General features: G+C 45.6%; 2 protein-coding genes across 2 annotated transcripts; both read left to right on the plus strand.

Moving 5' to 3' along the window:
- The first annotated feature begins 7012 nt into the window (after window positions 1–7012).
- LOC136470470 (uncharacterized) lies at window positions 7013–8305 on the plus strand. Its single transcript, XM_066468306.1, has one exon. It carries the CDS (start codon window positions 7013–7015, stop codon window positions 8303–8305), a length of 1293 nt encoding a protein of 430 aa, XP_066324403.1.
- Window positions 8306–9093: 788 nt separating this feature from the next.
- On the plus strand, window positions 9094–11558 carry LOC136474502 (deSI-like protein At4g17486). The gene is made up of 4 exons (XM_066472071.1): window positions 9094–9433; window positions 9962–10249; window positions 10344–10424; window positions 10993–11558. The coding sequence occupies exons 1-4, from the start codon at window positions 9316–9318 to the stop codon at window positions 11133–11135; spliced, it is 630 nt and encodes a 209-aa protein (XP_066328168.1). The 5' UTR covers window positions 9094–9315; the 3' UTR covers window positions 11136–11558.
- The last annotated feature ends 3366 nt before the right edge of the window (window positions 11559–14924 follow it).

The raw sequence follows: 14924 nt of genomic DNA on the forward strand, positions 1-14924 counted from the left end.
ATTCCATAAAAAGGGGTGCTCGTTGGTGTAATCATCTCGATGAGTTGTAGTCCCATCTTCCTTAGCGTCTCTGAAAAGATGATGTTGAGTCCAGCTCCCCCATCGATTAGTACTTTAGTGACAGTCATGCGAGTGATAGTTGGATCTAGAACCAGTGGGTAATGGCCTACGTTTCCTATGCTAGTCCTATTGGTCTTCTCTTGAAAATTGGATTAGATACTGTGACCAATTGAGATATCTTGGGGTAGCCGGTTCTGCTGCCATGATGGTTCGTAGAGCTAGCTTTTCTTGATGTTTACTTCTAGAATCTAGGGCTCCAGCGAAGATTACTGCTATTGTCCCCCCTGGATTTTTGGAATCCCTTGTCTTCGTAGTTGTCTTCATCTTTTTTCTAATTGTCTTCTTTAGTGTTTACCTTATTATCTTTTCTCGTGTATCGCTCGTTGAATGTGTAAAAATTTCTAGTGGTGTGATTTCCTTTAGGATGCAAAATGCAACGCATATTTTCAATGTCGTCATACCCTCTGGGTTTGGAAAACTTTCTTGATTTATCAGCCATCGCCACAGTGTTGTCTGGTCCACGTTTTCTTTCCTGATGTCTGATATTTTGATGATTTCGCTTGTCCGGGTTGTCTTGGTTGTTTTTATCCGGGAACCTTTCTCGTGTCTTCTCCTCTGTAGTAATCATCTTTTCTACTGTGTGTCTAAATTCTTCATTGCTTCTCGGGTTTTCTTTGCAGAAGTCCTAAAATTGCCACCTAGCCATAATTCCTGTGAGAGAAAGCTTTGATTACTTCCCGTTCTATGATGTCATGTACTTGAGCACATAGTTCGCCAAATCGTCGATAGTAATTTCTGAGAGTTTTGCCTCCTTTCTGCTTAAGTCCTTTTAATTCTGCGTGGGCGATGGGGTGCGTAATGATACCCGTGAAATTTCCATAGAAAACTCTTTGCAAGTCTTCCCAATTTCTGATTGACCCTGGATTTAATTTGTCGAACCATTGGAGGGGCATGGTTTCCAGTGCCATGGGAAAAAATAAGGTCTTGATATCGTCGTCTCCTCCGGCTAGTTCAATCGACTGCGAGTAAATTCTAAGTCACTGCCTTGGTTCGGTCTTGCCATCATATTTAGAGTGGTTGGATGGCTTGAACTTGTGAGGCAGTCGTATTGAAGCAAGTCTTTGTATTCTGATTCGGCACCTCCTTCCTGCCAACTGTCGTTTTAGGTGAGAGTAGTTCTGCGGGGATGTCTGAATAGGTATTTTGCTTCTGATCTTCCTTGGTTGTTTGATTCGGTAATTTTGACTGTGGTCCCTTCTACTTTCTCTGCTGTGACTTCCGCTTGGTCTAAGTCTCTTGAAAGTGGACTTCTTTTGAATTTGATCTTCCTTCCTATGAGATGTTGACCTGGCGGGTAGTCTTGAGCGGGCCCTTCCGTCGTGCATTCTTAGGGCTACTAATTGGAGGAGGTCTCAGAGCTGTTCCTATTTTTCTCTTAGAAGTGACGTTGCTCCGAGTTCTTCTAGTGCTTCTCAGATCTTATTGTAGGGTGTATTCGCCGCACGTTTTTCTTTGACTTCTTGCTCTGATTTTTTCCTGTCGTACTCAGCCAGATCTGACTCATATTTGACCCAAGCTTCCTTGCGTTGCCTAGCACGGCGTTGGCAGTCCTTGTTTTAATTTGTTTCTTCTTTCTCTGGCTTGCCTCTGACTCTCGGTCTCACCATCGTGCCCCTGGATAAAGGGTGATATGTTGGACTCAGATTCGTCTGATGACCTGATGTCGGGTACTTCTGGGGGGACCAGAGATGATCGAGGACGGCGAACCATGAATACTTCTCGTGTGTGAATTGTTCTGTTATTAGTGTTGGTTTCCACACTATCGGAGTTGTTGATGATTTTGGTAGAGGCTTCAAGGTCACAGATCGAGTCTCCCTCTTGGTAGGGTAGAATTGCTGTGCCGATTAGTTGGGTACCATTGTCCTCAGGAACAAAACCTGGCCAGTGGACGATGCAGTCTTGAGATGTTATAGTTAGTATGAGACCTTCCTAAGCTTCTTTCAGTGGCATTCTAAGCATTCAGATCGAGGGATCCTTCGGGTCATGCCTGATAAGATTTTGCCATGTTGTGGAGTCCGAACAGAAAAGGACCCGACTTCTTGAAAGAACTCTGAGTGTATTCTGAGTTGTTTTCTTGATAGGCTGAGGCCGCGTTCTGGAGCCCCACTGGAAAAGAACTTGGTTTCTCGAAAGAACTCGGTAAAGACTTCATCTCGGATGCTGGAGCCTGAGTTTGAGTTGGATGCGCAAAGCCACAAAATCTGAGTTGGATCGGACATCACGAGCTATGCGAATCTTTAGGTGAGTTCATCCGTCATAGTCGTCGAAATAGAAAAGTCTTCATAGGTGATCCGAATCTTCAAGGAGACGGCTTCGGAGCTTGCCATCGTCATCTGCCTCGTAGATCCATGAACCAAAAATGAAGGTTGATCCCATCGAGAAGATCATGTTGTCGAGGTCCGTCGAGCTCTCAGATGCAGTTTTGCCGAAAGCCCCTACCTAGCGCGCTAGCTGTCGATGTTTCACCACTGATATCTTGCCACGGGGGTACCCGGGGTAGTTTGTTCGGGCTTCAGCGTATGCAGAACTTGACGGTAAATGCAAGAGATAGTCGATTTATCCTGGTTCGGGCCCTCGACCATGATTGAGTAATAGCCCTACGTACATTCGGCGTTAGCCTTTGCGTTGGATTGATTGTAAAGTGTTGTGTTGCGTTATCTCCTCCTGCTCCAGGAACTCCGCCCTCCTTTATATAGTCAGGAGGCCAGAGTCCTAGTCGGTTTACAATGAGAGTTCCTAGTAGGATTACAGAATACTACTACTACTACTAAGATTACATAAAAAGAATCCTAGTTAGACTAGGTCTTCTCCCTTCCTTGTGGGGTATCCCGTGGGTCCCATATCGACAGTTAGGTTAGTGAATTTGTTTGTGATTTACGTAGGTAGTTTTTAGGTTTGAGGTTGTGTGTTCTAGTATAGTTAGGATTTTACGTTTAGGGATTGATTAGGTATTTATTATTTAGTTTATAGTTAGTTATTTAGTTAGGGATTTTGGGTATAGATACTAGTTTACAAATGTCGGTACTTACTAGTGCGTGATACGTCGATTTTGATAACTTCATGAAGTTTCGTCAAATGCTTATATTCCTAGTGAAGTTGTTTATGTTACTAGTGCGTGATATATCTATTAATGTTACTTTAAATATATACACGTGCTTTCATATTGTGTTCGTATTGCATAACAAGTAGTTCAAATTTTGCAATGCTACATAATGTTAGTTTGAATACTCTAACAGCTTAGTTTATCAATTTGTAATAGGATAGCGCCTCCTACGCAGCACCCGTTGTACCTCATTCTTGAGGTGGAGTACGACGACCAGCATCGAGCACACATCTTGAGTGACAACGATGTAGAGGTGGCCTTGCCTACTTTGAGGCCCCACACACACACCAGGGCACACCAGTGGGACGAGCATTATGCGCCGTACATACGGCATGCCGGCTTCCTCGAGCTTGTCCGTGTTGTCAACCATGGTCTTCCGCTCCTTGACCTAGCACTACTTACTACAGCTGTAGACAGGTGCGAGTGCATTCTTTGTACATAAACTTTCTTGTAACAAATTTGAGGCAACCAACAGCCGTTCTATTCTTATAACAGGTGGAGGCCTAAGACCCACACGTTCCACCTACCTTGTGGCGAGATGACCTTGACCATGCAGGACGTGAAGGCTGTTTTTGGCCTTTGGTTGGGGAGAGTTCCAGTGACAGGGATAGTTGACAACGATCACTGGAGGGAACTAGTGGCTCAGTTTACTGGCTTTCTTCCACTAGATGATGAGGCGTCCAAGAAAAATAAGTGAGAAATTGAAGCCTATTTAATACTTGTATTGCTTTTCAGCAGCCATCGGGTCTCATTTTCTTTGGTAAATTTCAGGAAAACTTCTGGTGTTTCGTCGTCCTAGCTCATGGAGCGCTTTGATTACTTGGACCCATAGGCTAAGGAGGCTTAGATTGACAGGTTCGCTCGAGTGTGGCTCTGGCACTTTCTTGGTGCTTTCCTCTTTCTAGACGCCTCGGGCAACACCATCAGCTAGATCTTCCTTGACATACTATGTCAGCCGTGGGAGAACATAGCGGCATATAGCTAGGGCAGCGCAGTCCTGGCATAGGACGTATCGACAGCTATGCGTTGCCTGCCGTCGCACCTTAGGGTATGCGAACATTGGAGGTTGCTCATACCTACTCCAATTTGGTGTTGGGAACGATGGCCCATTGGGAGGTCCCCTTAGTACTGGTTTACCGGTAAGTACTTCGATTCATTATATTCTTCGATATGGTTACATATGATGAGTTTATTAATGGCTAATTCATTATCGTGTTCAATGCAAGCAATGGAACGGGCAGGATACACTCCCTACAGCTCTGTTTATCTAGACGGAATCAGAGTTAGTTAGAGGGAATGCGAGGCGCAAGTACATGGAGTACACGGACGGTCTCGACGTCCTGACACAGCACCAGGTTACGCTCTCTTTACTATCATACCTGTGTCTTGTTCGATCTATACTATATCACAGCCTAACTCAATTACGAAATGTTCAAGTACATTGGTATCCTTGGGATGCTCTGGAGCTCCAGTACTATCTTAGTCCTGCCACTAGGGACGAGTCAGAGGAGTATCGCTGCAACGTCCCTCTTATTTTCTTCCACGTGGTCGAGATTCACTTGCTCGTTAGGGTCTGCAGATAGTTTGAAAGAATGATAGGCTGCCCACCACCGTTTTACTCCACCAACCAAGGATTCCACGGGTGCGTTATCAATTAATAATAAAGCTATAATTCAGATGTGTATGTGGTACAACTAACATCATTTTGTTGCAGGTATGACCGTAGGAAGAGATACAAGACCAAGGATTGACGCGTGACACACAATGCGCACATCCACTTGTGGGAGACCAGGGAACGACAGCCGGTCCATGCGGGTCCTCCACACGACCAGCACACCTTCGACGAGTACCTGCGGTGGCTTCACAGGTCTACGAGGACACATATCAAGCCCCCATACACTGAGGAGGCGATTGACGAGGACTCAAAGGATGATGTCATCGAAGATGTGTATGACGTTACCACTAGGGAGGATACACAACTATAGAGAACCCCGCTTCAAAGATATGTGGTAAGATACTTGAATGGTACAATTTGTTATCCTTTTGGTATTAAGTATGTGTACTAAAAATGTCCAACCGCGTTTCTGTACCTAGGCGACACAATTATCAAGGATGTCCAACGAAGCAGCGTTCGGCTTCACGAGTCTAGAGGACAGGGGCCTAGGTGTTCTCGCGGCTTTTGTGGAGGTAAACATAAACTAGTCTGTTCTAAAAGTGTTTTTTTAGTGTATATGAGTTTGGGAAATACACTAACTTTAACGTCTATTTACGCAGAAGGTGAAGAAGAGCTGCAGGAAGCTAGCTCAGAAGTTGAGCTGCATGTACACTCCTTATGAGGAACCGTCACTCCCGGCGTAGTCGGGTGGCACGTCTTCAGCCTCTTTGAGGACACCAAGACACCAGCCAGCTCTTCTCAGCCGGTGACATGTGCCACTTCCGCGGTGCGTACACCACCACATCATAGCGCTGGGGAGGACCCTGCAATCGAGGACGACGATGACGACGACGACGACCCTCTGGGCTTCCGCAGGCAACACGACCAGTGGGACGATTGGCCACAGGATGAGGTCGGCATGTCTCAGCTAGGTGGTGCCCCGCTTGATACCCAAGGAGCCTCACAGGTACTAACAAAGATAGTTTCTTTAAATACGTAGGCTACATGAACTAACGATCATAAATAATTCTAAGTAATCGTGCATATCATATACTTGCAGGGTATGAGCCGTACGCACCGGCGACGCGACCACACTGACGTTGGCTACACTCTCAATGTGTTGCCAACAAATCCGAAGAGACAGAGGCGTCCGAGGGATCCTTACACTCCTAGGGTCTTAGTTTGTTAGGTCGAACTATTATTGGCGTCCGAAACTTGCAGGCATAGTTGGTTATGTTATGTCAAACTTATGTCAAACCAATGAAAATATTATGTGACAGCTTGTCAACTTGCGCACGTACTTCATTTATTTGCTTCATATTCGTTTCAATGCGTCGCGGCATCACTGCATACGAGATTAAGTAGCAACTAGTTCAGAAACCGGCAGTCAAATTCTCTATTCGGCCGTGAAAAAATTCAACAAAAGACAGAAACAAATCCACTATTGATTTTTACATCAAGCAATACTTAAAATAACTCACACTATCGGCGCGATGCGTTCCGATTAAACCGTCTAGGTACCGCCGGGTGGGCGGCGGGCGCGGTGGCCAGGCGGGCTTGCTGCTCTGTTAGGCGTGACTGGCCGCGGGGTTTTATTCGGCTCTGTCGCGCCACGGATCAGGGCGCGGCACTGCCGCGCCAAGGTCGATGGCGCGGCAGACCCTTCCACGTCATCGGTCAGCAATTCCGGTCACCGCCACGTCAGTCCTCTGCCGCGCCACCATACATGGCACGGCATAGGCATTTGGCCGCGCCGAGGCAATAGGCGCGACAAAAAATGTTAGTTTAAAAAAAAACAGACAATGCTATATTTAAAATTAGTTTTGAAAAAGTGTTAAAATTAAAAAAAAATCCCTCTGGTCAGGGTCCGTCGCCTGTGCATGGATCTAGTTACCTTCATACGCTCGATCGAAAGCCAATTCTTTTTTCCTTTGCTTACGTTTGTTCCCTGTTGTATTTCTTAGGGTTTTTGTTCTTTAATTTGCTAGATCTGTTTGCTGCTGCATACTGAAGGTGCTCTTTATTCCTCTTCATAATTGACAGATTACTCGCTAGTGAATCGAGCGATAATTTTTTGTCTTTGGACGGTCGGTTAAGGTCAGTTCGAAGTTGGGAGTTGCCGATAGAGTCTGACGATGGGTCTGCCGCGGCGGTTGCAGAATCTGATCGTGGAGAACCGCCTCACTGGCGCCAAATCGCTGTTCTCCATCGACCTCACGCGCCAGTTATTCGGTAACAACATAGCAGCACATCCATCAACAACGATCAGAGATAGATCGGAATCAGCAGCAGTGCAGACACCGGTGGCTGACGCCGGTAATCATCGTCAGAAGTATAAACAGGTTGAGGCGGCGGCGGCGGCCTTAGAGATGGAGAGGATTCAGCTTCCAAACCCGACCTTAACCTTCCAAGCTTTCGGTCCAGGACTGAACGATCAGCCATGCAAGGTCCATTGCTTTCCCCTCGCGGGTGGTAAGATGCTCTGGGCAGATCAGTTGGGTCGCTCCTTCGTCTTCGACGTGGAGACGCGGCAGACGGTGATGGTGCCCAGCCTCCACGTGCCCAAGTGGACGCCCTTCTCTCTCTTTGTACCCTATGCCAGCGCCGATGCCGACGACGACGACAATTGGTGGCAGATTCAGAGAAGTAGCAGCGGCCTTTTCATCGGGGTGAGAAAAATTCCTAAACCGGCGGAGACTATCGGCAGCCGCCTTTTCATCATGGAGAGGATTCCTAAACCGGAGGCTATCGGCAGCATGCCGCTGGGGAGCTTCCAGTTTGAGGCTGTTGTCTGCAAGCCTCGGTGGTACATCGACTCTTGGCAGTGCCAACTCTTTCCTCCACCGCCGTATATCCATGAGCCGGTGTACCGGGACTGCTACAGCCGCCACGAGATCAGCTCGTATGCAGTGATCCACGTGGATGAAGGCTTCCACATCTGCATATCAGTCGATGGCATTGGCACCTACTGCCTGGACACGGCAAGCCGCACGTGGAGAAAAGTCGGAGACTGGACTCTACCCTTCCGTGGCAGGGTTGAGTATGTGCCTGAATTGAAGCTTTGGCTTGGCCTCACCGCTGAAGATCAGCACCTAGCTCTGGCTGCTGCTGACCTCACTGCCATAGACTCCCAGCCACAGCCAGTGGGCTCTTGGAAGCTGCTTTACCTGCTAGAAGAAGAGGAAGGGAAGGAATGCAAAGATTCTCAACTTGTCAACCTAGGCTCCGGCAGGTTCTGCATCACAAGGACTCTCAACGCTAGCTCTCTTGGTGATACTGACAAAGATATTACTGTACTTACTGGTGTTGAGGTGTTGCCATGTGTCCAGGATGCCAACGGCGACAATGGAGAAGTGGGGCTCCAAATGATCCCTCACAAATCGTTATGTTACAAGTCTGATGACAATACCGTCCATGCCGTGTTCTGAATATTTCACTGCTTTATCTATCTGAACAAATTTCGATGATGTGTTCTCAATAATTCCCCGCTGTCTCCGGACGCTCTAGGGGTTAAGAAAAATTCAGTGTCGGGGATTGTGGTGTAATTTAGGACCTTCGCATGATAGTCTCTTTTTTTTTATCCATCTATAGTATGTACTTCCTCTGTTCTAAATTATAAGACATTTGGGTTTTTTTAATGTCTTGATTTCGTTATGTATCTACACATAAGTGTATATCTAGATGCATTAAAATGTATATATCTAGAAATAACAAAACATCTTATAATCTTGGAACAGAAAGAGTATTGAAGTATTGTATCGTGCAATGGCACATTCTATTATGATAATTCAGTCCTACTCCCTCCGTTGCAATGCGATCAATAATAATAACTATGATATATGCTAGGATCTGATCTGAAAAACCAGTACATAATTACAATACCTCAGGCCTCTCGCCTGACCGGCGAAGAAGACGGTGTTTGATTCGCGCAAACCAGTCACGCTGCCGGGTGCCGGGTCCGGGTCCGGGCTGCGGACCTGCGCGCGCGCACTGGATTTGTGCCGCGCGTCTCCGCGACATCTCTTCCGGTAGTCCGGTATCACGACAGTCCACGCGGCCACCGCCCACGCCACGCCCCGCGCCGAGACGCCGTCCGCTCCACCGTCCACCCCAACGCCGGGAAACGGAAAAGTGACCAGTCTCACCAACGTTAAGCAACAGCGTGAACAGCTCATCATTCAAAAAGAAAACGATAGCGTGAAGATAGCGACACATGCGGGGGGAAAACAGTGATCATCATTCCTTAATTAACCAGATCGAATCGAAAAGGCAGAGAGGGAGGGGGATCTCTCCGTCTCCACGCCGCGTCCTCCCGCACGAATCCGCGCTCCGGCCAAGCCCTAGCCACCCCCGCCCATTCATGGTGGGCGGGCCGTGAGATCTCTAGGGAGGCTCGTGGGCTTCATTCGTCGGGCGGGAGGGGAGGGGAGGGGAGGAGATGGGCGCCCGGAACAGCGCTGCCGCCACGCCGGTGCTGCTCAACGTGTACGACCTCACGGCCGCGAACGATTACCTCTACTGGCTCGGCTTCGGCGTCTTCCACTCCGGAATCGAAGGTTCCCATGGCGATCTATCCTCTTCCCTTTTCTTTTTCTGTATCCGTTCTGCTGCGGTAGAATGATGGATTATGCTGATTTTATATTTTCTTTATTGTTGCTGCTTTATGGTCAAATTAGTAGGATAATATATTCTTCGGAACAACATGTATTGAGATGGCTGATCAATGGGAAAAAGGGGCAGGGAAACAAAGATTATAGAAATAATACCGTTGTGTCTTCGCAAGAATTTCAAGGAGAATCGCGTGTCACGCCTGCCTGGCTGCAAAAAAAATGATCACTTCTGCTCTGCCAGATTTTTAAGTATCGAAAGTGTGGATTCACCAACGTAGCATCTCTTCAACCTTCCTTGATTACATGGATGGATTGCTACAACCTGGCGAATCCCTGAATCAACACTGCTTTTTAAAAAAATTTTCATCTATGTCTGCATTTTTCCTAGATCTAGATGTCATGATGTCTATTTCAGTATCTAATGACTAATTTACAGAAGGTTTACATTTTTTTTCTCTTCTTCAAAATGAACAGTCCATGGCACGGAATATGGATTTGGAGCCCACGACTACCCATCCAGTGGTGTGTTTGAGGTGGAATCAAAGAGTTGCCCTGGCTTTATCTACAGAAGAACGGTGTGGCTTGGTACAACAGACATGTCTCAGGAAGAATTCCGCTCGTTTATTGAAAAACTCGCAGGGGATTATCATGGCAACACATACCATTTGATTAATAAGAACTGCAATCACTTCACAGATGATGTCTGCCAGAACTTGACTGGGAAGCCCATCCCTTCCTGGGTGAATAGGCTTGCGAGAGTAGGTTGGTATCAGCGTCACTGCCGATTTATTTGTTTCCTCTTTCCTTTACACTTGAAACTATAGGCAGCTGACTGTATCTTTTCTCCAAAATTTAGGCTCAGTTTTTGATTGTCTTCTACCAGAAAGCGTTCAAGTTTCTCCTGTAGGTCGTGTCCCAACTCGTCGTCAAATATCTGGTCAGTATCTACCTGAATTCTCAATTGCTCGCTTCCTTCTGTTTCTATGATTTCAATTAAATGTTCAAATTGTATTGTATCAACCTAAGAACAATAGCCTGTTGTGCATGATTCAACTCAGTTTATAGTTTCAAACTTTCAATGCTGTGTTATGCTACTTTCACGAAAATGTGTCATTGACATGGAACAATTATTTCTTTGTAGTCTTGCTCAATATTGCGATATTTTACCTTCTCTGTGAACAGTGGGCTTTCTTAATTTTGTTAATTTAGCTGTATGTATCTGCACCCATTCCATGGAGATTAAATGAAGTTTTACTTTCTTATGTGCTAATCAGAGCATTGGACATGTTGCATGTCTCATTTCATGCACAATTATTGGTGATATAAATCTCAAAATGTTATGGAAAATTTCAATAGATTTCAGAAATCAATATTACTAGGTAACTCCTGTATAATGTTGCTTTTTATGCAAATGCCAAACAAATATAGAGGAATTCACAGATATTATCTTCCACTATTTACAATCTTGTTAACCATCTGTCTATTTCTCTTAAAATGTTACTCAGACGATGATTTGTATTCAATACATTCACCAATCATTGGGGAAAGCGACAATGATGAGGATGAGGCCAAACACCTGCTGCCAGCTCCATCCAACGACCTGCATTCTTTAGATGTACCACCAAAACTAGCGAAAGATCTTCTCTGAATCACTCCATGTTCATAGGCGCCTACCATACTGTAACTTAACTCGTATAGCTATTGGTGCTAAAGTGATTCTGAAGATGGCTTGACACAGATAGGAATTGACCATCTTTCATTAAAGATGAAGCTCTAATTGCTTGTGGTTTTGCAGTTTGCAGTTTCACTTTGCTGTCTCATCTCAGCGAACAGTTGTCATCTATGGTAGCAGGTGGCATGATTGTTACTCTGCCATTTAGCACATCTGGAAGTTGCAAATTTGGTATGTGGGGTTCCGGTACCTGTTAGGAATTAGGACTGTGATGCTTGTTGAGCCCAGTGTTGAAGGCACATACTGTAACATGTTACTATCAAAAGAGTGTACATGTACACGGCTACTGAGTATTGGCCACGAATCCAAATGGGTGACTGTTTCTGTTGGGCTGCTTAAGCGCCTGTAGTGACAAACTGACAACTGACAAGGGACTAGGGAACAACGTTTGTTTGTTCCGGGCTATTGAACACTGGAACGCGTGCTTTGTTGCCCAACCCTGTGATTTTGTCGCTGACGCTTGTTATGCTGTAATAATGTGAGATTACCTTGTGGGTAATTTTGAAGTTGGGCAACAAAGCGTTTATCTATATACATTTATCTGCCGTACGAAGAGGAAGTGAGGAACACTCTAAACAAATGACATTTACAATCTCTATATAGGATTCGTGCACCAAAAGCGGGAAAACCGTCGTGCCACGTCGCCCGCTAAGCCGAGAGCCGTTGGATCGGGCGAGAAAGCGATCTAGTCCGTCCGATTGCGGATCGGTCGGGTCTTGTATCCGCTTTATCGTCAACCCGAGCCAACGTGAACCTTCGCTGTAACGTCCCGCCTCCCCGAGGCCGGGCCCGTTTATATTTGGCAGCTTCTCTAGGATATAGACTGCCCTCACAGACCAACACAGGTCTTTTCTGCGCACTTTGTCCTCACTCGTGCGAACCCGGGAAGAACTTCCCGGTCGGTCACCCATCGCTCTAGGCCAAGCACGCTTCACCTCGGAGTTATTTGCAGATGGGCTTCCGGAAAAGAAGTTGCAACTTATTGGTATGAGTATCCTGTTAAGCCCTGGGCCGGGATGTTACATTCGCGGGCCGATACTTTGCCCGCTCCCACACCTCCCTCCTCCTCCCAACGTGGGCGGGGTGCAGGCGTGGCGTTCCCGGCGAGACTGGCGGCCCAAACGGCCCCGACGACCTTGGCTCGGGTAGGGGTGCGGGCGCGGTGGCCCCGGCGACCCCGGCGCGAGTGGGGGTGCGGGCGTGGCTGCTCCGGCCACCTCAGAGCAGGCAGGGGGCGCGGGCACGGCAGCTGCGGCCACCCCGGCGCGGACGTGCGGCTCGGGCGCGCCAGCCCCGGCGGGCCCCTTCCCACGGCGACCCCGCCGCGGCGTCCCTAGGCGGCGCTACAGGCAGCAAAAGGCGCGAGCGGCGGGTCGGGCGGACGACGGAGGTAGGCTAGCAGCGCAACGCTGCGAGCTGGACGCACCACTTTGAATGCTCCTTGATGTGGATCTACGGCAGGTTTGCTCCTTCGTCCTCTCCAGAAGATGAACAGTGCAAGCTAACGAGAACTTGCACATTGTACAAATCCATGCAGAAACTTGTGAAAATCCTAGGGAAATAATTGTAGATCCAAATAATGTGAAATTAATTTTGTTTGATTCATAACTTTATCCTCTATCCGTGGAAAATATGTTTGCATATGTTACTCTAGCCAAAAATTTCTTTATTTATTATAATGTGCGGAATTTGATAAATGCAAAAAAAAAATCCCTAGGGCTCTACAAATTGTAACACCAATTTTATTGGATCTGTTGTGATGTGGCCTTACCTGGAGAAATGCATATGCACAACCATCTTTGCATTATAATGATTTATATGCTTTAGTTGCCTTATGTTAAATAGTATCTTTGCACTATGTCCTGTTGAATAGTTTGACAAAGGACCACCTGTCATGTAGCTATGACTATCATGGTTCCTCACAATTTTTGATAGACTCATACTTTATCAGAGTGGTTTGGTTTAGCAAGTGTAGAACCTAGGTAACAGGATTAACTTCTAGCTTAGGTCCTGGAAGCTTGCTTTTCCTATCAGCTGACACTAGCTTGTATTTTATTGAACTATAGACTGCATCTAAAAATTGATTGCTTCTTGGTGTGATCATATGTGAATGATTATTTTTGCCTATGCGATCTTGGGTTTAAGGCATAATAAATCAGAACAAAGAACTTGTATTATGTGTCCTTTGTCAGTTCTATTCTATATGCGGTGAGTGGCTCGGGGCGTGGGAGTACGAGGACCTGGGGTTCACCAGCCTCAGCCTCTGCTTCGACTACAACACGATGAAGCTATGAAATGGATTTCTAGGATTAGTGGAGGCTTTGTGGTGAACCTATGCTGATTGGACTATAAAATTTGAGGCTTGCCCTTAGCTCACAAGTTATAGATCATGTGGTGCTGGTTATGCATTATCCTCACTGTTTCGGTGTATTGTTTTGACTAGCCTCCCTAGTAGCGCTTAGAATTCCTGTTATCCAGATGCTGCAAGCCCTTAATCTCGTTTCTATAAAAGCCGAGTAATGTTGTTCTTGAAGACAGAGTGAAAGAGCTTAAGCTAGATAGCTGCATTAGAACGGATTGGAAATATCATTCATGTCACATATTTCTCCCATTTTAATTTTTTTATCTGTGCTTTACACTTACATATTTATGTGTTTTGCTAATTGATATATGTGCATGATTCATTCTGAAAAAAAATCCATAGGACCTGTCTACCCTCTTCCAAATTTATGGTGTCTTCTTTTTTCAACATAGAGTTTGGATATAGTTACTAACATGTGACATCTGATTCCTTCAAGCACTAATGCTTTCTTAGAGGTTCACCAAAAAAAGTACCTTCTTCTTTAACTTGGTTATCATGGATCATAAACATTGAATTAAGTAGTCCTATTATTTTTAAAGTTAAATTTTACTCCAATCTAAAAAGAAAGGTTCTGTTAATTTATCATTCACATCATAAAAGTTTAAGCTTCTTAATTCCAAGACTAGATGGCTTGTGTTTACATACCAAAATCAAAGAACTATTTTTTCACATTTTACCACTATTCTTGAACAATACGCTGAATAAACGCAAACCCATGATATGATATGGAATCATGGTAGCGACTGTTTTAATTGTGTCAAATGTTGTATGGTTTACTGCTTGGGACTGCATTTCAACCATGCCTTTTGTGACTAGACTAGATAAAAAAATGCTATTCCTTAACCTTTCGTTGCTAACAATAGGCAACACAATCAGCTGTGAGTCGCAACAACCACATCAAGTGGCTATTAGATTTGTTTAATGCCATTTCTATTCTTTCTATGGTACTTATCCAGATCATGCTCAGGGTGTCTTCCTCCACGGAACAACGCCACCTCAGATTGCGTACGATCCTCAAGAGTGGGGAAAGAAATCATTTCCATTTTTCTCTGAATTCTAGTAGGGGGTCACAAACCTCCTGTAAAAAAAAACTCTGAAGCTTCCTTGCTTCGATCTTTCTTGCGTGCGTGCGTGAGAGGTTCTTTCTTTCTTTTGTGCCATGGTCGTTGGCTAATTGATTTCCATTCTACGCAGGTTAGCTGGAACAAGACATGAGCAAAATATGTTGATTAATTGATGTTTCGTGGATTTCAGTTCTGATTCTATTTTAGTTTTTTTGCACGTGAGTTTCATCCCCATATCCTAATTTAGGCATTTGATATTTCTTCTGTTTGATGGATTTT

This window comes from Miscanthus floridulus, chromosome 8, assembly GCF_019320115.1.
Source record: "Miscanthus floridulus cultivar M001 chromosome 8, ASM1932011v1, whole genome shotgun sequence".
Classification (NCBI taxonomy): Eukaryota; Viridiplantae; Streptophyta; class Magnoliopsida; order Poales; family Poaceae; genus Miscanthus; species Miscanthus floridulus.

Bases quoted from the DNA above. Each gene is read 5' to 3' on its own strand.
- LOC136470470 (XM_066468306.1), top strand. From the start codon at position 7,013: ATGGGTCTGCCGCGGCGGTTGCAGAATCTGATCGTGGAGAACCGCCTC.
- LOC136474502 (XM_066472071.1), top strand. From the start codon at position 9,316: ATGGGCGCCCGGAACAGCGCTGCCGCCACGCCGGTGCTGCTCAACGTG. The intron at 10,250-10,343 runs GTTGGTATCAGC...TCCAAAATTTAG, and splicing joins GAATAGGCTTGCGAGAGTAG to GCTCAGTTTTTGATTGTCTT. The intron at 10,425-10,992 runs GTCAGTATCTAC...AATGTTACTCAG, and splicing joins AACTCGTCGTCAAATATCTG to ACGATGATTTGTATTCAATA.